General features: G+C 43.0%; 3 protein-coding genes across 5 annotated transcripts in view; 2 read left to right on the top strand and 1 right to left on the bottom strand.

Annotated features, from left to right (window-relative positions):
- The window catches only part of cep104 (centrosomal protein 104), a 30,965-nt gene extending 26,544 nt beyond the window's left edge, over nt 1-4,421 (top strand). For both annotated transcript variants that reach the window (XM_087781023.1, XM_087781024.1), the window contains exon 22: nt 3,563-4,421. In XM_087781023.1, coding sequence (XP_087637149.1) covers nt 3,563-3,675 — 113 coding nt within the window. In that variant the 3' untranslated portion in view covers nt 3,676-4,421. The remainder of the gene's footprint in view (nt 1-3,562) is intronic.
- A 1,399-nt stretch (nt 4,422-5,820) lies between these two features.
- Nucleotides 5,821-7,452, bottom strand: b3gnt7l (UDP-GlcNAc:betaGal beta-1,3-N-acetylglucosaminyltransferase 7, like). Its single transcript, XM_087781315.1, has one exon. It carries the CDS (start codon nt 7,279-7,281, stop codon nt 6,046-6,048), a length of 1,236 nt encoding a protein of 411 aa, XP_087637441.1. The 5' UTR covers nt 7,282-7,452; the 3' UTR covers nt 5,821-6,045.
- Nucleotides 7,453-9,120: 1,668 nt separating this feature from the next.
- Nucleotides 9,121-25,192, top strand: part of LOC148058937 (voltage-dependent L-type calcium channel subunit beta-4-like) — a 29,137-nt gene continuing 13,065 nt past the window's right edge. The window contains exon 1 of one of the 2 annotated variants that reach the window (XM_087781026.1): nt 9,121-9,207. In XM_087781026.1, the coding sequence (XP_087637152.1) occupies nt 9,169-9,207 (39 nt within the window). In that variant the 5' untranslated portion in view covers nt 9,121-9,168. Of the gene's footprint in view, nt 9,208-22,992; nt 23,053-25,192 lie in introns of those variants that run through there. The other variant, XM_087781025.1, reaches the window with a different exon arrangement.

Below are 25,192 nucleotides of genomic sequence, written 5' to 3'. Positions count from 1 at the left end.
TACAGCATTCATGCAGCGACGACACAAACCACAGGAGCCGCTCGCTCAACAAACTCAAGCAGTGTTTTCTTAGCTAATAATCAACAAAGGTGTGCTCGCCGGTGACTTTGATGAGAGATAATATTTAATTATGATACAATAATAATATTGTTTGTTCATGATTTTTAAAATACCATATTATCAGTGATGTTCTGAAACTGAAGAACTTCAATCCAACATCTCATCGTTCAGTGTCGTCAACAAGAAGCTCCACAGTGAAGCTAGAACTTCAATCCTGACTCTGATAAATAATGACATCACGAAGGTTCTACTCGACATCTTATCGTTCAGTGTCGTCAACAAGAAGCTCCACAATGAACCTAGAACTTCAATCCTGACTCTGATAAATAATGACATCACGAAGGTTCTACTCGACATCTTATCGTTCAGTGTGTCGTCAACAAGAAGCTCCACAATGAAGCTAGAACTTCAATCCTGACTCTGATAAATAATGACATCACGAAGGTTCTACTCGACATCTTATCGTTCAGTGTCGTCAACAAGAAGCTCCACAATGAAGCTAGAACTTCAATCCTGACTCTGATAAATAATGACATCACGAAGGTTCTACTCGACATCTTATCGTTCAGTGTCGTCAACAAGAAGCTCCACAATGACGCTAGAACTTCAATCCTGACTCTGATAAATAATGACATCACGAAGGTTCTACTCGACATCTTATCGTTCAGTGTCGTCAACAAGAAGCTCCACAATGAAGCTAGAACTTCAATCCTGACTCTGATAAATAATGACATCACGAAGGTTCTACTCGACATCTTATCGTTCAGTGTCGTCCACAAGAAGCTCCACAATGAAGCTAGAACTTCAATCCTGACTCTGATAAATAATGACATCACGAAGGTTCTACTCGACATCTTATCGTTCAGTGTCATCAACAAGAAGCTCCACAATGAAGCTAGAACTTCAAACCTGACTCTGATAAATAATGACATCACGAAGGTTCTACTCGACATCTTATCGTTCAGTGTCGTCAACAAGAAGCTCCACAATGAAGCTAGAACTTCAATCCTGACTCTGATAAATAATGACATCACGAAGGTTCTACTCGACATCTTATCGTTCAGTGTCGTCAACAAGAAGCTCCACAATGAAGCTAGAACTTCAATCCTGACTCTGATAAATAATGACATCACGAAGGTTCTACTCGACATCTTATCGTTCAGTGTCGTCAACAAGAAGCTCCACAATGAAGCTAGAACTTCAATCCTGACTCTGATAAATAATGACATCACGAAGGTTCTACTCGACATCTTATCGTTCAGTGTCGTCAACAAGAAGCTCCACAATGAAGCTAGAACTTCAATCCTGACTCTGATAAATAATGACATCACGAAGGTTCTACTCAACATCTTATCGTTCAGTGTGTCGTCAACAAGAAGCTCCACAATGAAGCTAGAACTTCAATCCTGACTCTGATAAATAATGACATCACGAAGGTTCTACTCGACATCTTATCGTTCAGTGTCGTCAACAAGAAGCTCCACAATGAAGCTAGAACTTCAATCCTGACTCTGATAAATAATGACGTCACGAAGGTTCTACTCGACATCTTATCGTTCAGTGTCGTCAACAAGAAGCTCCACAATGAAGCTAGAACTTCAATCCTGACTCTGATAAATGATGACATCACGAAGGTTCTACTCGACATCTTATCGTTCAGTGTCGTCAACAAGAAGCTCCACAATGAAGCTAGAACTTCAATCCTGACTCTGATAAATAATGACATCACGAAGGTTCTACTCGACATCTTATCGTTCAGTGTCGTCAACAAGAAGCTCCACAATGAAGCTAGAACTTCAATCCTGACTCTGATAAATAATAACATCACGAAGGTTCTACTCGACATCTTATCGTTCAGTGTCGTCAACAAGAAGCTCCACAATGAAGCTAGAACTTCAATCCTGACTCTGATAAATAATAACATCACGAAGGTTCTACTCGACATCTCATCGTTCAGTGTCGTCAACAAGAAGCTCCACAATGAAGCTAGAACTTCAATCCTGACTCTGATAAATAATGACATCACGAAGGTTCTACTCGACATCTTATCGTTCAGTGTCGTCAACAAGAAGCTCCACAATGAAGCTAGAACTTCAATCCTGACTCTGATAAATAATGACATCACGAAGGTTCTGCTCGACATCTTATCGTTCAGTGTGTCGTCAACAAGAAGCTCCACAATGAAGCTAGAACTTCAATCCTGACTCTGATAAATAATGACATCACGAAGGTTCTGCTCGACATCTTATCGTTCAGTGTCGTCAACAAGAAGCTCCACAATGAAGCTAGAACTTCAAACCTGACTCTGATAAATAATGACATCACGAAGGTTCTGCTCGACATCTTATCGTTCAGTGTCGTCAACAAGAAGCTCCACAATGAAGCTAGAACTTCAATCCTGACTCTGATAAATAATGACATCACGAAGGTTCTACTCGACATCTCATCGTTCAGTGTGTCGTCAACAAGAAGCTCCACAATGAAGCTAGAACTTCAATCCTGACTCTGATAAATAATGACATCACGAAGGTTCTACTCAACATCTTATCGTTCAGTGTGTCGTCAACAAGAAGCTCCACAATGAAGCTAGAACTTCAATCCTGACTCTGATAAATAATGACATCACGAAGGTTCTACTCAACATCTTATCGTTCAGTGTGTCGTCAACAAGAAGCTCCACAATGAAGCTAGAACTTCAATCCTGACTAAATTAAAGCTGTTTTCAAACGTCTTTGACACAAGAATCCATGAATCGAATGAAAACGTCTCAAAGTCGAGCCATTAAACCCAAGAATGACCGTCTTTGAACTTATTTTATGTTCGTATTCATTTGATTTTACTGGTGTTTGTTTATGTTGGTGATGAACTATGAAGTTACTGCACATTTTTTTTAATAGTTTTTATCATTTTTTGCTACATTCAGTTTTTTAAACCTTTATTAATCAGATCTTTTAATAAGTTATAAACAACCTTTACAGTTAAATTGAGGGTCAAACTGGATCAATTAATTATATTTTATGAATCCAAAAATACATCTGTAATTGTTGCAGTGCATTATGGGTTTTTTAAAGGTGAAGCATGAATATATATTTTAATCTTTTGTGGAAATTTAACATGAAAACCTTTTCCTGCTTGTTTTACTTCATTCATATTTTTTTATAACCCAAACTTGTTGCCCAACTTATCTTATAACAATCGTATTCCCTGTCTTTTGTTTAATAATTAAATAAAAAACATTAAAAATAACTGCAACAGTATAAGAGTATTCAAGAACAGCTGCACCACAGAGAGTCACAACTCATCAAATGTAATTAAAATAATTGGATCTATTTTTAAATGTTTTGTTAAACATACAAAAACAAACCTCATGCATTAAGTCAATTAATCCTGAGTCTTGTTACTAATATACACCTGTAGTAGTTTTGAAATATCTTCATAAAAGTATTTGTTAGTATTACTAGTATTAGTTTAGAATTTGCAAAACATTGTTTTTGTTTTTCAGATGCGAACAAGCAGAAGCCGTCCCAGCCAGTCGGGAACCGAGGCAGAACCAGGCAGAGTCGGATCCCGTCCCTGTCGCCTCAGCTGAGAGGACCGACGGCTGGCCGGCCGTGACATCACTTCCTCTCCCGCTGTGGTACGAGAACTCGCATCGACGGCTTTGATAGACTCGCATCCTTCAGGGTCAGTCGAGCGACGACTTCGTTCGACTTCACATACGTTTCAGGTTTCAAGTCGTATTTGCCATGAACTCCTGGATTCTTGGAGTGTCTGAGCTCCTCCTCACAGACGCACCAGGTTCTCATCAATAGTTTGAAAAGGTTCTCCGTCGTCATCACGTTTGTAAACACTCTGACAAAGAGGAGGATTATTGAAGAATGTTTTCACTCGTATTGTCCGATGACCACACTTTTCCACGTCTAACCTGCTCGGCCAGAAAGTTTGACTCCAGCCAAATCCTGCGGGTTTACGCCCTGCACTCCGGTTTCCTCCCTCACTTCAAAGACATCCAGGGATGAATTGATCGTGCGTCTCTGTCTCGGATATAATCCCTGATAAAGGAATGGAAATTAAGATTTGATTTTATATCAGTGTTTTTTTTGTGCGTCCGAGGAGAAAACGACACATTGTTGTGTCAAACGATACTGTTGCAAATGATTTTATTTATTTTCTAAATAGAAGCGATGACCAGCGAAGTGTTAAACCGACTGTCAATCATGTTGTTTGAAGAGTTTGACAAAAGATCACCTGCTTTATCAGCCAGTGATGGATGGTGTTGAGAAGATTCTGCTCAAGTCGTGTAACTGCTTGTGGGTCTTGTTTGTTACATTTTGAGCAACACAACACAAAAGTGATAGAATATAAAGTTGTTAAAATAAATGTTTAATCTCCTTGTGTCATTTCCACTTCAACTTTATTATATTCTCCTAATAGAAAGTGTTTTAAATATTTTACTTAAAGTTTATATTGTTTTTTTATGTTTAATTTAAAGTATATATAGTTGTTTTAAATGTTTAATTTAAAGTTTTTTTTAAGTATATTCACGTTTAAGGTTTATTTTCAAGGTTCATATGGAACAAAACAAGTTTTAATTGTCAATGAAAGCAGACGACGTGCAGATGTTCACGCTTCAGAGTCTCACCTGTGGTCAGAGTCTCATCTGTGATCAGAGTCTCACCTGTGATCAGAGTCTCACCTGTGGTCAGAGTCTCACCTGTGGTCAGAGTCTCACCTGTGGTCAGAGTCTCACCTTTTGTCAGAGTCTCACCTTTTGTCAGAGACTCACCTGTGGTCAGAGTCTCACCTGTGGTCAGAGGCTCACCTGTGGTCAGAGTCTCACCTGTGGTCAGAGTCTCACCTTTTGTCAGAGTCTCACCTTTTGTCAGAGTCTCACCTGTGGTCAGAGTCTCACCTTATGTCAGAGTCTCACCTGTGGTCAGAGTCTCACCTGTGGTCAGAGTCTCACCTTTTGTCAGAGTCTCACCTGTGGTCAGAGTCTCACCTGTGGTCAGAGTCTCACCTGTGGTCAGAGTCTCACCTTTTGTCAGAGTCTCACCTGTGGTCAGAGTCTCACCTGTGTTCAGAGTCTCACCTGTGATCAGAGTCTCACCTGTGGTCAGAGTCTCACCTGTTGTCAGAGTCTCACCTGTGGTCAGAGGCTCACCTGTGGTCAGAGTCTCACATGTGGTCAGAGTCTCACCTTTTGTCAGAGTCTCACCTTTGGTCAGAGTCTCACCTGTGGTCAGAGTCTCACCTGTGGTCAGAGGCTCACCTGTGGTCAGAGTCTCACCTTTTGTCAGAGTCTCACCTTTTGTCAGAGTCTCACCTGTGGTCAGAGTCTCACCTGTGGTCAGAGGCTCACCTGTGGTCAGAGTCTCACCTGTGGTCAGAGTCTCACCTGTGGTCAGAGTCTCACCTTTTGTCAGAGTCTCACCTGTTGTCAGAGTCTCACCTGTGGTCAGAGTCTCACCTGTTGTCAGAGTCTCACCTGTGGTCAGAGTCTCACCTGTGGTCAGAGTCTCACCTGTGGTCAGAGTCTCACCTGTGGTCAGCAGCTGCTTCACAGGCAGGTGAGAACCGAGACTTCAAAGCCTCGCGCTCGTAAACAGGAAGTGCTGTCCTGAGCGTGTTAATGACAAACAAACCTCCAGCACTCGCACGTCGGTGCGATGCTCGCGTTTGTGTTGACGCACACACTTGTGTGTGTGTGTGTGTGTGTGTGTGTACATGTAATGAACACATCCTGGAAACTTCTTGAAGTATATTCTTTAATCAACCCTTTCATGTTTCAACCTCACAGAGGCTGAGATCGTTCATCACGTCCATGAGTTTTTAGAGTTTGAGATTCTAAGGAAACAACAGAGGAGGAGAGCAGCAGGGCCGGTCCACCCATTAGGCGAATCGGTCATCAGCCAGTTCATGTGCCAGAAGCAGAAGGTGTTGAGAGTTTATGAGCGAAGGAGTCGCATCCCAGAGTGTTTAATGTCAGTGAACATCGTCCGGACTCGCCGTCAGTCTCCGGGCGCACACCAGGCCCTCGTCGTGGACCACGCTCCACATCCGGAGCAGCTCCTGAGGGTTGAGTTTGTGGACCATGATGAGGTCTCGGTAGAAGCAGGGCTCCTTGTTCATGAGGCTCATCTTCTGCCGCATGATTCCGAACGTCCTGAAGCCCGGATGCATCTCCGGGACCAGGCTCAGCTTCTGCAGGCACATCCCCAGGAACACGTCGTCGATGGGGTACAGGTCCAGGTCCTCGGAGGCCACGAAGAGCCTCCTGGCCAGGTCCGCCGACATGAGGAACCCCCCGCCGCCCACGTAGGGCGGGTATGGCTTGTCGTAGATCTCGCGGGGGATGTAGTACTTGCTCTGGCGGTTCCTGATGGGGGCCGCCTTCTTGATGGTGTCCCCGATGAACAGGTCCGCGTGAGCGCGAGCCTCCACCTTGAACCCGATGAGGTCCAGCAGGTTGTGCGTGTTGACGAACACGTCGTCGTCCCCCTTGAAGATGAACTGGACGTCCGGGCAGTAGATGTTGAACCACTTGAGGAAGTTGACCTCCTTCAGGGTCAGGTTGAAGAAGGTGTCCATGAAGTCCCACTGCAGGATGTCCCCGTAGAGCCGGTCCTCGTACTCGATCAGCTTCTGCAGGTTGCGGGAGTCCTTCCCGGGGGCGGGGGTCCCCAGCAGGAACAGGGTCCGGATGTTCTTGCCGTCCAGGGTCCGCTCCTGACCCCAGGTGCGCCGCACCGCCTCCCGCCGGTCGTGCTGCTCGATGATGGACTTGACGACCACCAGGAGGTGCGCCCCCCCCGCGCCGCACTTCTCCGGGTGGTCCAGGATCATCGGGAAGTACTTGCAGTGCCGGCGCAGCATGAACTGCTGGAACCTCTGGTCCAGGCGTCGGAACGTGAACTTCTTCTTCAGGGCAGAGTTCTCGCGGCAGTTGTGCGCGTCCACGTCCCAGGTCTCGCTCCGGTTCCGTGCGCGCGGCGAGTCCGGGACCGCGGACGAGTTGGACCCGCGGACCGGGTTCTCCTTCCCCGAGGAGGGTCTGTATCTGAAGCAGGAGGACCCGCACTGGGTCGTGGCTCGGCGGAGGTCCAGAGAGTCCTTGTCCAGCTTCAGCCTGTGGATCATCAGCACGCACGCGCACACCAGGGTCAGGCTCAGCAGCGGCTTCAGGAGCCGGAACCGTCTCCTGCGGAACCAGAGGTCCATGTCTCACGTCTGCGCCTCAGGATTCTGGCATCGCGAGGTCGTCTCTCGGCGCGTCCTCCGCCGCGCGCCCGCGGCTGTGTGAAGAGGGGCCAGTCTGGGACGAGGCCCCGGGGCCCCCGGTGCTCATGGCGCGTGGAAAGGATGAATGATGCGTCACATGGCCCTGAGCTTCTGAGAGCATCTGTGGGACGTGCCTCACCCGAAACACACACCACACACACACACACACACACACACACACACCCCCCACACACACACACACCCTCCCTCCTCCCCCTCCGCCCACACACCCTTCATTTCTCACCTCAGTCATAAATAATACAAAGATAATTTGTGGGTTTCCTGCCATTAAAACGTCAGCAATTACACTTGTATTACATTATATATTGTATTACACTTAAGTGTTTATAATTCAGATTAAAACATGTTTATAGACCCTATGATGCCAGAAAGATACACGAAAATAATGTTAGTCTGGTTTAAAAGCTTTATTTGTATTAACTATTTATTTTTTTACAGATTCATTTTCATCTTAATGCATATATCCAAATATTCTGGAGGAGGCAGTGACGTCAAATACCGAGTTTTTAATCTATATAAAGTGCCTGTCACACGTCCATGACGTCACGATCACTTGCTTGTGTTGATCAATGTTTTAAGTTTGAACTTAGAAATGAAGTGAGCGTCACTGGAGGATGGGTTTAGAGCGCCCCCCTGTGGAGACATTGCAAACATACAGCTAACCGAGAGGGTAAATGAAGACAAAGATAACTTTATTTATCACAATTATTTTCATTATTATTGCTCACGTGACGTGAACATAACTTCCTTCCATTCCTAGTGAGGAGGACAAAAAATACTTGACTCCCTTAAATTGAATAATGGTAATATTTTACATATTAATAATATTTAATAATATAATTATATTTAAGTATTTATTTTATTGGGTATTTTTTATTTATTGTTTAAGCGCTTTGTGACCCTGAAAAGCGCTCTACAAATACTTCTTTCTTACTTACATGCATTAATTTATAATACAATTAAAGCTAAATTAAATGTATGTTAACATTACGTTTTTATTTTAAGCTGTAATGTATGTTTAAACACGATCATGCTAGAATTGATAGTGCGGTCGGTCTATAGTGAAATTCACTTCTCTGTAATAGTAAAGCTTTTACTTTTATTTGCAATATTTTCTGAGATAAATACACAATGATAATCGTGTATATATGCACCATATATATATATATACTTTGTGTGTGTGTGTTAAAAAACAAACAAAAAAACGTCCCTTTCCAAAACTAAACTTCACTTTGTTGTATCAAACAGGGATTAATGTGACTCAAAACTATTTTTGATAAATGATCACCGGGAAAAACTTGACAAACACTGAGTGTGTGTTAACACGTTAAGCTCCGTCTTAACACAACAAAGTGTACTTTAGTGTTAACACGATTCAAAGGGGAAGGCAATAACCACCACTGACCACCAGGTGGCGGCAAATCCCAGTTTATTTTCAGTTTCCTCTCAACCACACGACACTGAGACGAACATCTCAGATCACTTCCCCAAAAACTGTTGTTAAAATCCGCCACTGCCCGCTGAGAAAAGTGCAGTGTTGCATAATTGATGATGATGGTGATGAAGATGATGATGAAGATGATGGGGTGATGATGAGGTGATCCATCCTCGTGTGTGTCCGAGCGCGTGCCCTCGTGAGTGCTCCACTCATTGATCATGTCGTGAAGCTTCAAGAGGTTTCGGCCGCAGATGTGGTCGCAGCTTCTTCCCTTCAGGATCAGTCCGGATCAGGATCTTCTTCTGGCTCCGGCTCGGATCCTCTGGTCCAGTTGGTGCTGATGCGACCGAAGCCCTCGTCGGCGGCGGATGTCCCTCAACAACTCCAGCGTCTTCCTGCTCCACGAGGTGAGTGAAGGAACATTTCTGTCTGAAGAACGAGCTGAAGATTCCTTTAACTTTCAGGCAAATACTTTAAAAACAAAGAAGTTTTTTAATGTTGAATGAGGCGAGAGAGACCAGACTGTGACACGTGACCCTGCAGAGCATCTTTATGGTCTCGACAAAAGTGTCGCTGATTCAAACCTGTCCTGGTTTGTAAACATCTGCTGCCACGTGACACCACGTGTTTGGATCTCTGTCCAGAATCATCTGTGGTGCCCTCAGTCAGAGTTGTGATGATTCTCTCTCTCTCTCTCGCTCTCTCTCTCTCTCTCTCTCTCTCTCTCTCTCTCTCTCTCTCTCTCTCTCTCTCTCTCTCTCTCTCTCTCAAAGTTATCTTGAAGGTTTGCTAAAAGTCCTCCAGCCCAGCAGGAGGTCCGTCTCCTCCTGCTCCACTGTGTCTCTGGCAGGCAAACTGCAGGGGTCACTCAGTCTTTCAGAACCGTTGCAGCTGCACGAGACCCGGTGGCCCCGGGCTGATGAAAGTCTCCTCAGCGTGGTGTCAGCTTACCCGAGTGTGTCATCACCCACCACACCACATTTAGAGACTCTCGGTGTGTCTCTGCGGATGCATTGATTTTGTAAGACGAAGACGTTGATGATCTCCAGGTTCGGAAATCTATACTTTTCCATCCAATAATAAATTGGAAATATGTGATTCATGATGCGAGGTTAAGTCAAGATTGATCTTGTGTGGTTGGACTCATGTTGTGGGTCAAGATTAATGTGTTGGGGTAGGATTGGTGTGGTAGGATTCTTATCAGTGGGTGAGATACATTTTCTGCTGTAGGATTCATGTTGTTAAGTATGTTTCCTGTCATGAGGTAGAATCCATTTTGTTTGGTATGTTTCATGTCATGTGGTAGGATTCATGTTGTGAAGTATGTTTCATGTCATGAGGTAGAATCCATTTTGTTTGGTATGTTTCATGTCATGTGGTAGGATGCATGTTGTGTGGTATGTTTCATGGCATGTGGTAGAATCCATGTTGTTTGGTATGCTTCATGTCATGTGGTAGAATCCATGTTGTTTGGTATGTTTCATGTCATCAGGTAGAATTCCTTTTATTAGGTCTGGTTTTTGTCCTGTGGTAGGATACATGTTGTGTGGTATGTTTCATGTCATGAGGTAGGATTCTTGTTATAAGGTGTGGTTTATTTCAGCAGGTAGGATACATGTTGTGTGGTATGTTTCATGTCATGTGGTAGAATACATGTTGTTTGGTATGTTTCATGTAATGAGATAGGATTCTTGTTATTAGGTGTGGTTTAGGTCTGCAGGTGGAATTCATGTTGTGTGGTATGTTTCTTGTCATAAGGTAGGATGCATTTTGTAACCTAGAATGCAATAATTAATCAAGTCGTGCGGTAGGATTGAAATCATGTGGTATGATCAATTAATGTCAGGAGGAGTATTTATGCTTAAGGTTGGGATTTTTAGCAGGATTCATGTTGTGGGGTAGGATCAATATCATATCAGATGGTAGGATTCATGTCAGCAGAAAATATTCAAGTTGTGATTTGTGTTGTCAGTTACGAGTCATGTTGGGAGGTAGGATTCATGTTCTGAGGTATGATTCATGTTGTGAGGTAGGATTTGTGTTGTCAGGTAGGATTCATGTTGTGGAGTAGGATTTGTGTTGTCAGGTAGGATTCATGTTGTGTATTAGGATTCATGTTGTGTGGTAGGATTCATGTTGTGAGTTCGGATTTATGACATGGGTTGGGTTTTTTGTTGTGTGATAGGGTGTATGTCATGGGGTATGATTTATGTTATGAGGTTTTATATCTGCAAGAAACACAACTCTACTCATATAACCAATCATTTTAGTTTGTTTAGAATCAAGGTGCAAATATTTTGTGGTTAAAAGTATAGTATATGAATTATTAATAGAGTATTACTCTTAATGAAGACGAATCAAGTGACGACTTTGAAGGTGAAAAACTTAATAACGTGTTGCTTCTCAGATCTTTATTACTTCATATATTTACTAACCTGAGAAAACAACCGCGGCGTCGATGTTTTATTTATCGTAGGAATGCGATCCGAGGCCAAAGTGTGTCACGACCACGTGAAGCTCTTGAGTCACCGACGCGTCCGCGGGTCCGTCCGGCGCTCCAACCCCGGCGCTCCAACCCCGGCGCTCCGAGGACACGTCAGAGCCGTCACGGGGAGGTTTGGGCAGCGGCCAGGTGTCATCCTTCTCCGCTCAAAACTCCAAACACAGCATCCCCACAGCCTTAAAATAGACTCATCCATAATGCACCAGCAGCCTCGCGGCCCACAGAGGCTGCTGCGAGCGGACGGACTGACAGACATCTGCGCTGGATGCTTGGATTCCTAAAGCTCTCGTCTGCAGCTCAGCACAAAGCAGTTTAATTTCCAAGCCTTCATGTTTTATTCACGTCCATCTCAGCCACTGTATCTTCGCCTCTCCTCGTCTCCATCCTCCTGCTGCAGATTCTAATGATGGCGACTGTAGATGACCCACAAACACTCGCACACAGCACTTTCCTGAGAGATTTGCAAACCTCCAAACATGACAGGGACCTACAGCAGCTGTCAGGGAACATCCAGCCGTGACACACTCGACGCGTCACGACTGATGCGACTCCTTCGCTGCACGAGTTGATCCTGCTGCCGCTCCGAGTCCGGGGAGTTCTCACTGACCACGGCTCTCAGCTGCTCTTCGCATGTTCTTGTGATTCCCAAACTTCTCTTGCTCTGACTCACGCAGCAGATCCAGACTCGGTCTCTGCGCCGACATCTTCTCACGGATCCGTCACAGCTACTCTGTCGTGGCTCTGTTTGCTGTAAATCAAAGAGAATTTCCTAGTCCCGTTAGAAAGAAAATCTGTTTCGACAACTTGTTTGACAACGTTGTTCATTAGTCAAGAGAACATGATGTCGTTCAACTGGGATCAGTTGGTTTGAAGAGAACATGTTGTGAAGTATTGAAGTCAGGACTTAGTTTTTATCGTAGGAAGGTTTCATGTCATGAGGTAGGATGCATGTTGTGAGGTAGAATTTATGTAATATATAAGGGGTAGGGTTTTTGTTGTGTGATAGGGTGTATGTCATGGGGTATGATTTATGTTGTGAGGTAGGATTAGTGACATGGGTTAGGGTTTTTGTTGTGTGTTAGGCTGTATGTCATGGGGTATGATTTATGTTGTGATGTAGAATTCATGACTTGGGGTAGGGTTTTTGTTGTGTAATAGGGTGTATGTCATGGGGTATGATTTATGTTGTGAGGTAGGATTAGTGACATGGGTTAGGGTTGTTGTGTGATAGGGTGTATGTCATGGGGTATGATTTATGTTGTGATGTAGGATTCATGACTTGGGGTAGGGTTTTTGTTGTGTCATAGGGTGTATGTCATGGGGTATGATTTATGTTGTGAGGTAGGATTAGTGACATGGGTTAGGGTTTTTGTTGTGTCATAGGGTGTATGTCATGGGGTATGATTTATGTTGTGAGGTAGGACTAGTGACATGGGTTAGGGTTTTTTCTTGTGTGATAGGGTGTATGCCATGGGGTATGGTTTATGTTATGAGGTTGGATTCATGACTTAGGGTAGGGTTTTTGTTGTGCGATAGGGTGTTTGTCATGGGGTATGATTTATGTTGTGAGGTTGGATTCATGACTTGGGGTAGGGTTTTTGTTGTGTGATAGGATGTATGTCATGGGGTATGATTTATGTTGTGAGGTAGGATTCATGACTTGGGTTAGGGTTTTTGTTGTGTGATAGGGTGTATGTCATGGGGTATGATTTATGTTGTGAGGTAGGATCCATTTTATAAGGTAGGATTCATGTCATTACTTGGAATTCATGTCATGAGGTGGGAATAATGTTGTGAGGTAGGATTCATGTCATGCGGTAAGATTTAAGTTGTGAGGTAGAATTAATTTCATTAGGTGGGATTTATGTCGTGAGGTAGGATTCATGTTTGGTGGTAGAATTCAAGTGGTGAGGTGGGATTCATGTCATGAGGTAGGATTGATGTTGTGAGGTAGTATTCATGTCATGAGGTGGGATTTATGTTGTGAGGTAAGAATTATGTTTTATTGTAAGATTCAAGTTGTGAGGTGGGATTCATGTCATGAGGTGGGATTCACGTTGAGAGGTAGAATTCATGTATGCCATAGGATGTATGTCATGTCCTAGCATTCAGGATTGTGAAGTAGGATTCATGTCATGTGGTAGGATTTAAGATTGTGTGGTTGGATTTATGAAATGGGTTAGGGTTTTTGTTGTGTCATAGGGTGTATGTCATGGGGTATGATTTATGTTGTGAGGTACGATTCATGTCATGCGGTAGGAGTTATGTTGTGAGTTAGGATCCATTTTGTGAGGTAGGATTAATATCATTGCGTAGGATTAATGTCATGAGGTGGGAGTAATGTTGTGAGGTAGTATTCATGTCACGCCGTAGGATTTAAGTTGTGAGGTGGAACTCACATTGTTAGGTAGGATTCATGTCATGAGGTAGGATTTATGTCGTGTGGTAGGATTCATGTTTTGCGGTAGGATTCGTGTCATGAGGTAGGATTCATGTTGTGAGGTAGGATTCATGTTGTGAGGTAGGATTCATGTCATGAGGTAGGATTTATGTTGTGAGGTAGGATTCATGTTCTGAGGTAGGATTCCTGTCATGAGGTAGGATTGATGTTGTGAGGTAGGATTCATGTTGTGAGGTAAGATTCATGTTGTGATGTAGGATTCGTGTCATGAGGTAGGTTTCATGTGGTGAGTTAGGATTCTTGTTGTGAGGTAGGAATCATGTGGTGAAGTAGGATTCATGTTGTGTGGTAGGATTCATGTTGTTAGGTACGATTCATGTTGTGAGGTAGGATTCTTGTTTTGAGGTAGGATTCATATTGTGAGGTAGGATTCATGTCATGAGGTAGGATTCACGTTGTGTGGTAGGATTCATGTCATGAGGTTGGATTCATGTCATGAGGTTGGATTCATGTTGTGAGGTAGGATTCGTGTCATGAGGTTGGATTCATGTCATGAGGTAGGATTCATGTCATGGGGTAGGATTCATGTTGTGAGGTAGGATTCATGTCATGAGGTAGGATTCATGTCATGAGGTAGGATTCACGTTGTGTGGTAGGATTCATGTCATGAGGTAGGATTCATGTCATGAGGTAGGATTCATGTTGTGAGGTAGGATTCATGTCATGAGGTTGGATTCATGTTATGAGGTAGGATTCGTGTCAAGAGGTTGGATTCATGTTGTGAGGTTGGATTCATGTCATGAGGTAGGATTCATGTCATGAGGTAGGATTCATGTTGTGAGGTAGGATTCATGTTGTGTGGTAGGATTCATGTTGTGTGGTAGGATTCATGTTGTGAGGTAGGATTCATGTCATGAGGTAGGATTCATGTTGTGAGGTAGGATTCATGTCATGAGGTAGGATTCATGTTGTGAGGTAGGATTCGTGTCATGAGGTAGGATTCATGTCATGAGGTAGGATTCATGTCATGAGGTAGGATTCATGTTGTGAGGTAGGATTCATGTCATGAGGTAGGATTCATGTTGTGAGGTAGGATTCGTGTCATGAGGTAGGATTCATGTTGTGAGGTAGGATTCATGTTGTGAGGTAGGATTCATGTCATGAGGTTGGATTCATGTCATGAGGTAGGATTCATGTTGTGAGGTAGGATTCGTGTCATGAGGTTGGATTCATGTCATGAGGTAGGATTCATGTTGTGAGGTAGGATTCATGTCATGAGGTTGGATTCATGTTGTGAGGTAGGATTCATGTTGTGAGGTAGGATTCATGTTGTGAGGTAGGATTCATGTTGTGTGGTAGGATTCATGTTGTGAGGTAGGATTCATGTTGTGAGGTAGGATTCATGTTGTGTGGTAGGATTCATGTTGTGAGGTAGGATTACTAAATTAGATTCATCCAGCGACACCACTGAACAACTTCTTGGATCTAAATCATCTTGGTTGTGTTGTCAAAAACAAAAAAGTTGTTATTATAGAAAGTAACGATTGTGTGTTTAATGTTAATAATCCAACCATGTTGAACCTCCTGCTGCAATCGTTGTGTCCTGGAGGAACTTCTCGTGAGGGATGGGAGGAGGAGGAGAGGAAGGAGGGAGGGGTGGGAGGAGGAGGAAGAGAGGAGGAGGGAGGAGGAGGGAGGAGAGGAGCAGCCCCGTGACGTAGCAGCAGTTGTGTACTGAGAGTGGTGGACGACAGAGGAAGAAAGAGATGCTCGCGCTCCACTCACTTCACTGTTACTCACCAGAGACTCCATGAGCGTCTAGAGCCGCCGGAGCTGCTGCTGGTCCGACACCTCGAGTGAGTACCTGCTCCACACCCGCCGCCAAAGTTTGTCTCGCACACGTGTGTGTGTCAAGTTGTGTGTCGCTGCTCATGCATGTCTCGCAAGGTTCGTCGTCAAGTGTGCGACGCCGGAGCGAGTCGGGCAGCGATGGGGGGTGAAGTGCATCTGGGACCGCAAGGCTTCCTGCGCCGGGTCAATTAAATACTGCATGAGACCGGAGCACTCAGAGCCTGTGAGGAGCAGAGTGCTTTGTGTGTGTGTGCGTGTGTGTGTGTGTGTGTGTGCGTGTGTGTGTGTGATGTCTTGATTAAATCTGATGAACCAGCGATTGTGAGGGACCAACATTCCCGACTTCCTTCAAGTTCCCGTTGAAGTCGTTAACAAGGATCTGGTCCCGGGCGGCGTCCTCCTGACGAGGGGTCCGAGCAGGTGGATCTTCTCAGGGTCCGGTCCAAACCAAAGGTCTCCAACCGTCCCTTCCGTCGACAGGAAGTCGTGATCGTAAAATAAAAAACGACGTCGGAGTCGTTCTCAGAAACCGTTACGGGGTGCTACGTCTACACTTGCGCTTAGCTAGCGCTGTTTTTTTCCGCTAGCGCAGCTAACAAATATGTAGTTTTAGAAAAATCGTTTCCGTCCTCGTGTCGTCTGTGAGTCAAGACGAGTGAAATAGTTGCTTGTGTTTTTGTTCCCGTCAGGAACTTCGTGAGTAACATTCCAAGTAGTAGTATTGATCACGACCGGAGTCGTAGAAGGTTCGTCGTGGAGTCCACGTCCAGTCAAGACTCATGTACTGGACAATACTACACATATATACTTGTTACTACACTATCACAACACCAGAGTCATGTACTGGACAATACTACACATATATACTTGTTACTACACTATCACAACACCAGAGTCAAGTACTGGACAATACTACACATATATACTTGTTACTACACTATCACAACACCAGAGTCAAGTACTGGACAATACTACACATATATACTTGTTACTACACTATCACAACACCAGAGTCAAGTACTGGACAATACTACACATATATACTTGTTACTACACTATCACAACACCAGAGTCAAGTACTGGACAATACTACACATATATACTTGTTACTACAGTATCACAACACCAGAGTCAAGCACTGGACAATATTACACATATATACTTGTTACTACAGTATCACAACACCAGAGTCAAGCACTGGACAATACTACACATATATACTTGTTACTACACTATCACAACACCAGAGTCAAGTACTGGACAATACTACACATATATACTTGTTACTACACTATAACAACACCAGAGTCAAGTACTGGACAATACTACACATATATACTTGTTACTACACTATCACTACACCAGAGTCAAGTACTGGACAATACTACATATATATACTTGTTACTACACTATCACAACACCAGAGACAAGCACTGGACAATACTACACATATATACTTGTTACTACACTATCACAAGACCAGAGTCAAGTACTTGACAATACTACACATATATCCTTGTTACTACACTATCACAACACCAGAGTCAAGTACTGGACAATACTACATATATATACTTGTTACTACACTATCACAACACCAGAGTCAAGTACTGGACAATACTACACATATATACTTGTTTCTACACTATCACAAGACCAGAGTCAAGTACTTGACAATACTACACATATATCCTTGTTACTACACTATCACAACACCAGAGTCAAGTACTGGACAATACTACACATATATACTTGTTTCTACACTATCACAACACCAGAGTCAAGTACTGGACAATACTACACATATATACTTGTTACTACACTATCACAACACCAGAGTCAAGTACTGGACAATACTACACATATATACTTGTTACTACACTATCACAACACCAGAGTCAAGTACTGGACAATACTACACATATATACTTGTTACTACACTATCACAACACCAGAGTCAAGTACTGGACAATACTACACATATATACTTGTTACTACACTATCACAACACCAGAGTCAAGTACTGGACAATACTACACATATATACTTGTTACTACACTATCACAACACCAGAGTCAAGTACTGGACAATACTACACATATATACTTGTTACTACACTATCACAACACCAGAGTCAAGTACTGGACAATACTACACATATATACTTGTTACTACACTATCACAACACCAGAGTCAAGTACTGGACAATACTACACATATATACTTGTTACTACACTATCACAACACCAGAGTCAAGTACTGGACAATACTACACATATATACTTGTTACTACACTATCACAACACCAGAGTCAAGTACTGGACAATACTACACATATACACTATATATCACTATAGATATCGTTGACGCTGTATCGTGATACGTATTGTATCAGCAAATTCCTAACAATACACAAAGCCACTAGTTTAGTATTTCTATTTGTTCAAGTTGCATCTGCTTGACAACTGAGAAGTCTTGTGTTTAAGTTTTTGTGTTTTTTTGTGTAAAATCGTGTTGGTTTTATTTGGTTAAATACTTAACATTAAACAGTTTTTGACCTTAGAGTCGATAAGAAAACTGTTCATTGATCTTCTCTGTGACGTCTCTGATTTAAAACACTTACGTTTTAAAGTCTGAACCATGTGACTCGTCGACCAATCAGTGCCCAGATGGTTCAGGAAGACGAAGAACGACATTCAGCTAAAGCTGTTCGCGCTTCTGAAGGGTCTTACTGACCGGAAATGTCTGCAACCAAATGCCTCTTTTTTTAACTTACCACTAACATTAGACCTCACCCGAAGATTGACCTACTTTTTTCCATGTAGCTTTATAGACGATATTGAAGCTAAGCTAAGCTAACTTTCATAGAGATGCTAGAGGAATAGAGAACAGTGTCATCGGCGTACAAGGATTTTTTTAAAGCGTCAAATACATCAGAGAGTAAAATAAATACATGTTTTCTACGTCCCTGACCTCAGGGCGGTTCTTGATTCTGTTAAAGGATGTATTTGATTTTAAAATCTCTATAATATTTACACGTTAAAAGTGTTCATTCGAGGTCCTTGCGACACAAACTGCTGCTGAATCTTCGTCGACACGAATCAAGAGTATTTTTGGTTCCTGGCTCGACAACATTGACTTAAAATCCTGGCTCCCAAAAATAGACTCTTTGATGGATCCTTCATTTTCTGCGTCTGATCGCGGACGAGTTGAACTCTCGGCTATAAAAAGACGCACACCTGCACGACGGCGCCGGGAGGATCGAACGGCGGCGCTTTTTAATATCGCGGCCCTCGCCGTCAGATGGCGAGGAGAGCTGAGCCAGAGTCTGCTTTTTTTTTGTCAGATCCTGGAGGGACTCGGTCCAAAGCTCTGTGAGGGGAGAACACACGAGTTATATTTAGGACGTCCAATCTGTAGAAGCCGATCGCGGCGAAACGCTTGAGACGCTCAGATGTGCAAACGTGTTTATATACCAGATCTTGCTGATCCGTCTTCTTCCTGCTGCCGATGTAAATAATGTTCTTCTCTTCAGCGCTTTTTTCCCTCCGACCGGTTCCCTGTACACACGGAATCGTTGCCCTGAGACATGTTTCCATAAAAGCTCTGATGGAGTGCGAGTTGAATACGTGCGAGCGTGTGCAGCCTCTCGTATAATGGAGCCCAAAGTAGGATCTTCGGTGCCCGGGGCCACCTGGAGATCAGGCGAACACGCCTGCCGACAATAAGGTTCTCTCGGCTGAATCATTACGACTTCTGATGGAACCGTTGCTCGCACTTGCTGACTCACCGCTGCGTCTGTAGGTCTGTAGGTCTACAGGTCTGTAGGTCCGTAGGTCCGTAGGTCTGTAGGTCTGTAGGTCTGTAGGTCTGTAGGTCTGTAGGTACGTAGGTCTGTAGGTCTGTAGGTCCGTAGGTCTGTAGGTCTGTTGGTCTGTAGGTCTGTAGGTCTGTAGGTCTGTTGGTCTGTAGGTCTGTAGGTCCGTAGGTCCATAGGTCCATAGGACTGTAGGTCTGTAGGTCCTTAGGTCCGTAGGTCTGTAGGTCTGTAGGTCTCCAGGTCCGTAGGTCTGTAGGTCCGTAGGTCCGTAGGTCTCCAGGTCCGTAGGTCCGTAGGTCCGTAGGTCTGTAGGTCTCCAGGTCCGTAGGTCCGTAGGTCCGTTGGTCTGTAGGTCTGTAGGTCTCCAGGTCCGTAGGTCCGTTGGTCTGTAGGTCCGTAGGTCCGTAGGTCCGTAGGTCTGTAGGTCTGTAGGTCTCCAGGTCCGTAGGTCCGTAGGTCCGTTGGTCCGTAGGTCCGTAGGTCCGTTGGTCTGTAGGTCTGTAGGTCCGTAGGTCCGTAGGTCTGTAGGTCTGTAGGTCTCCAGGTCCGTAGGTCCGTTGGTCCGTAGGTCCGTAGGTCCGTTGGTCTGTAGGTCTGTACGTCCGTAGGTCCGTAGGTCCGTAGGTCCGTAGGTCCGTAGGTCTCCAGGTCCGTAGGTCCGTAGGTCCGTAGGTCCGTAGGTCTGTAGGTCTCCAGGTCCGTAGGTCCGTAGGTCTGTAGGTCCGTAGGTCCGTAGGTCCGTAGGTCCGTAGGTCCGTAGGTCCGTAGGTCTCCAGGTCCGTAGGTCCGTAGGTCCGTAGGTCCGTAGGTCTGTAGGTCTCCAGGTCCGTAGGTCCGTAGGTCCGTAGGTCCGTAGGTCCGTAGGTCCGTAGGTCTGTAGGTCCGTGAGAGTGAGTAATAGTTTTTGTAAAACGCCTTTTCTATCGTCGTAGCTGCTTTCATTTATTGTGAAACCTTAAAGGCTGCTGGAGTCACTGTATCCTCTCGTCCTCAGTCATCGCCGGGATCGCGCGGGATTTCGTTCTGCTCGCTGTAAATACTGCTCAGGAAGTTTAATTGCAACACAAACATGAACAAACGTTGTTAATTGTTGCATGTTAATTGAAAATATAAACTCAAATGATTTTATATATAGAATGAAATTTAAAATATTATAGAATTATCATTAAAAGAAAGCCCAAATAAATGTAATAAATACAAATATAAAAAATACTTTTTTAAGTATTTATACAGTATCAAGATTTTTTTTTGTTGATATTTCACAGCACTGCGAGATCTTTGCAATGACTGAGGACGAGAGGATACAGTGTTGATAATCACTGTTAAATTGTTGAATATGTTCAAAAGGCAGATCCTGATACTAAACTTCATTTAAAAAAAAAAAAGGTCTCATTTGAAATTCATGATTTATGCTCATCCTGCAGTTTTTTCACAAAACCTTGAACGCGTCCAGCTATTACAAAGACACGGTTTCTTTACGAGACATCAATTAACCGATTGTAGGAGTTAATTGACGATGTTTTTATTAGTTTGTTTTTCATTTATTTTATTTCATCTCTCTTTTTAGGTTTAGCTTCAGGGACTTTATCATATTATTATATTAGATTAAAACCTAGATCTAGTATTTCAAATATTCCACTAAGAACATTTCTTATGACACGAAAACAATAGATTTCTCAACAAAAAAACTGCATTATTATATTATTGTTGATAAGGATTTGTGTTGGTGGATCAGTTCTGAGCACGAACACCTCACAGCAAGACTGTTGCTGGTTCGCTTCCACGACTTCCTGTGCAGAGTTCTTATGTTCTCCCCGTGTTGTGTGGGTTTACTCCGGACACTCCGGTTTCCTCCCACAGTCCACAAACATACAGAGGTTGATTGAGAACTTGGGGAAATCGTCCATAGGTATGAGTGTGTGTGTGAATGGTTGTCTGTCTTTGTGTGTCCTGAGACAGACTGGCATCCTGTCCAGGGTGTCCCCTGCCTCTCGCCCTATGATACTGGGATAGACTCCAGTCTTCTCACGACCCCCACAAGGGATAAAGTGGTAGAAAATGAATGAATGAAGGATTTATCCTGTGGTAGAATAAAGTGTATTTTCTGCAGGTCATGTTCTTCCTCCAGTTATCTCGTCAATACCCTAGTTTATCAACTGAATTACCTTCTCTGCCGAGCAAAGAAGTCGGCATGTGAGCAGTCGACTGGAAAAAGCCTTTTTATTTTTTAATAAAGTCAAGTATGACAAACTCGCTCCAGTAACTCTCCTGAACTTCAAACCAGGCTGGGAAGTGATTTTGGGACGAGACCCTCCTTCAGTGTAGCTGGTGGGCGGCTGTAACCTTCAGGTTCGAACCACACTGTTGTGTAATGACGTCTTTAGACGAACAAATGGGATTCTTTCTTTTGGATTTAGAGCATTTTTGTTGCTCTTTAAACTCATCAGACTCTGACTTGAGTGTTGGTGTCTTGCTTGAAACGAATCAAAGTGTCTTGAGATGTTTCTTAGAGGAGTCATTAGATCATCAAACACAGATGTTTCTTGAAGGAGTCAGTAGATCATCAAACACAGATGTTTCTTGAAGGAGTCAGTAGATCATCAAACACAGATGTTTCTTGAAGGAGTCAGTAGATCATCAAACACAGAGATGGTTCCAAAGCTTAGGAGCAACAGTCTGGAAGGATTTCTCTCCTCTGGTCCGGAAGTTCAGGAACCATCAGTAGATTCTGATCCACAGACCTCAGAGCCCGAGCTGGGGTATAATTCTGGATCAGATCACTGATGGAAGGTCTGACCATGAATAGATCTGAAAGTAAGAACCAGAATTTTAAAATGATTCTGAAAGAAACTGGAAGCCAGTGAAGAGTTTGAAGGAGAAATGTGAGTTCTTCTACTAGAGCGGCTCAGAATTGTCACTGCAGAGTTTTGTATCAACTGCAGGCGAGACAAATCCCTACATCGACTTTAAATGTCAATTTCTTAGTTTGATCTTTAGAAAAGTCAGAGATGATCAGCGTGTCATCGGGAGTGAGACAAAGATTTATGTGGAGAGAAAGAAAGGATGAAGATTATTGGTCAAAGAAAACATTTCTAGACGTGATAGACGAGTCCTGGATCTTTACTGTTCTGCCTCTATGATGTCTAATGTGTTTCCGACTGGTCTCCTCACTCGTGGTCCTGGTTTGAGGACCGTCTGGTTCCATCCTCTGATCTCCACTTGAACCCAGTGTCAGATTTCCATCTCTCAGGAACCTCAGGTTTCCTTCCTTTGATTAATAATGCGACGTGGAAGTCTTATGTAAGAGCAGCGTCCTGGTCTTTATTTTTAGAAGTTGTGTCTGCAGCCGGGGCAGAAATGAAAGAAAGAAGGTAAACACACCTTCACTCGCTCCGGTCCAGGGGGAGGGATGGAGCAGTGAGAGTCGACACACCAGCATCACTTCTGTGAAGGAAATGGTTGTTGAGGCAGTGCAGCGATGTCAGCTGTGAGGCACTTAGACCGAGCACCCCTCCTTCCTCTCCTCCTCTCCTCCTCCTCCTCCTCCTCCTCACGGTCGGATGGGAGGAGGAGGAGGAGGGTTCCGCCTTTTCCTGGCGATCAGGGAGGATGAGCGGCGTGGCAGGAGAATCATGTCAGCCTCCGACTCCAGTGCCACAGGACTGATCCGTAACAAGGTACGATGCTCGCGTCTGCATGTGTCTCTTCGTCTGCTCCTCATCCTCGCGGATGGACGCTCCTCCTCGGCGCCTCCTGCTCCTCCATCTGTTGAATGTTGCAGACAAACTGCTCCTCCACAAGTTCGCATGACGTAGACGCTTCACTCTTCACACAAACTTTTAGTTCCTTCTCGCCCCCCCCCCCCCCCCCGGGCCGGAGAGAGCGTCTCAGGGTCAGACGCTGCCGTCTGCCGGAGAGACTACTCGGCTGCTGCAGTGTCATAATCTCATATTTCACTCTCTAATGGCGTTTACTGGAAGTGAGAGATCTCCCTGTCTTCTGCCGGCCGCTCACCGACGGCGTGTGAAGGTCGATGAGAAAATAAGACACTTGTTAAGTTGATTTGTGTTTTGAATTTCACTACCTGAGTCCTTGTGTAGCAGAGACTCAACCGTTTAGTGAGGAAGTCAAGGAAACAAGGAAAACATAAGGATAAAAGTTATGCTGAAGTTGTTGTTTTTGAATATAATATATGTATAATACATTATATATATATTATATATTATAATATATAAAATAATATATAATATAATGATACAAATAAATGCGTTTTGGAGGAAAAATGACATTATAATGTACAATACCATTAAAAGACAAACAAATAGTTTGATGGATATGTTTGGAGAAGATTCATGCTTAAGAAAACAAACTAAAATAAATAAATAATAATTAAAAATAAAATCACTCTTGGCAAAGAAAATGATAAAAACAAGGAAAAGCGAAAAGAGGTAAAATAGTTGCCTTTGGTTGAACATTCAGGAATAATTATTGTAATAGAATAATTGATTAAATGTAAAAGATTAATTACAGTAAATGAAAAGCCTTTTTTCTTTTATATATATATTTTATATAATAAATTAATAATTGTCAATATGAATAATCAATATGTGGGAAATCAACTCCTGAATAAGTTACACAATTTAAAAAAAATGAAATGAAATTAATTGAAGGAAAAGAAAACAAGATAAATTATTCAAAACAAAGGCTAATATTTACTTTAAAAAAGGGTTTAAGTAAAAAAAAAACAATTGCAACAGTATTATAAAAGTGGCATAAAAGGGAAATGAAATCTTTATACGTATTTAAATGGCTTAAAAAAAATGTATTTTAAAACAAATAAAAATCCTTTTTTCTTAAATATCACCACAGAAACACAGAAACATGAATAGTTAGTTTCACTTTGAATGATTTAAATATAGCTTCTGAACATGATCTTCTTTGACGTTTAATTGAATTATTGCATAACTTCAGGTCATTCTTTTATTAAGTAGTTTAGTTTTCTATATTTTAGTTTTCTATATTCAACAATACAGCGAAATGTAAAGTCAAATATTCATCTTGTTTCATGTCAATCTAATCCTGACTTTAGTTTAAATTAAAGTCTTGAAAACAGAAAAACAGATTTAGTTCCGCGGCTCTGGTGGAAACACAAGGAAATAAAAGAAAACAAATGCTAATGTAAAGGATGTGCTGAATCAAGCGAGGGTTAAGTAGGTCAAACAATTTTTTGGAAGCCGACAGAGAAGATCGAGGCTAATTCAGCAGAAGAAGCTGCTCAAGTTGATCAATGATGCATGAATCTCTGGCTCCAGACTTGTTACCTTGATTCGGGTCTAGAACTCCCCGAGGTCTGCTCTGATATTCAAAGGACTCACCATGACTCACTGCTTTTCAAATGATTTGGGGAACAGTAAGGAGGAGAGCTAGCGGACGCTTGGGCAGGTACAGGATGACGTGCTGTGGAGCTATTTCAGGCTCATGTTGGAGCTCCGGTCTGAGAGGAAACTTCCAGGATCACTGTCCTGATGGGACTTTAGCCTGAGAGGGTGAGACAGGAAATGTGATCCGGACACAAGGTACTTGAGTCCGGCTAATGAATGTATCTATATATACATCTAGATCTATATATCTATATCTATATCTATATATACATATATATCTATATCTATATATACATCTATATCTATATCTATATCTATATATCTACATCTATATCTATATCTATATCTATATCTATATATATATATCTATATATCTATAGCTATAGCTATATCTATATATACATCTATATCTATATGTATATCTATATCTATATCT

The sequence above is a fragment of the Callionymus lyra genome, chromosome 19, assembly GCF_982586985.1.
Source record: "Callionymus lyra chromosome 19, fCalLyr1.hap1.1, whole genome shotgun sequence".
Taxonomy (NCBI): Eukaryota; Metazoa; Chordata; class Actinopteri; order Syngnathiformes; family Callionymidae; genus Callionymus; species Callionymus lyra.
Note: the sequence above shows the minus strand (reverse complement) of the source record. Positions and strands in the feature narration are given on the sequence as shown.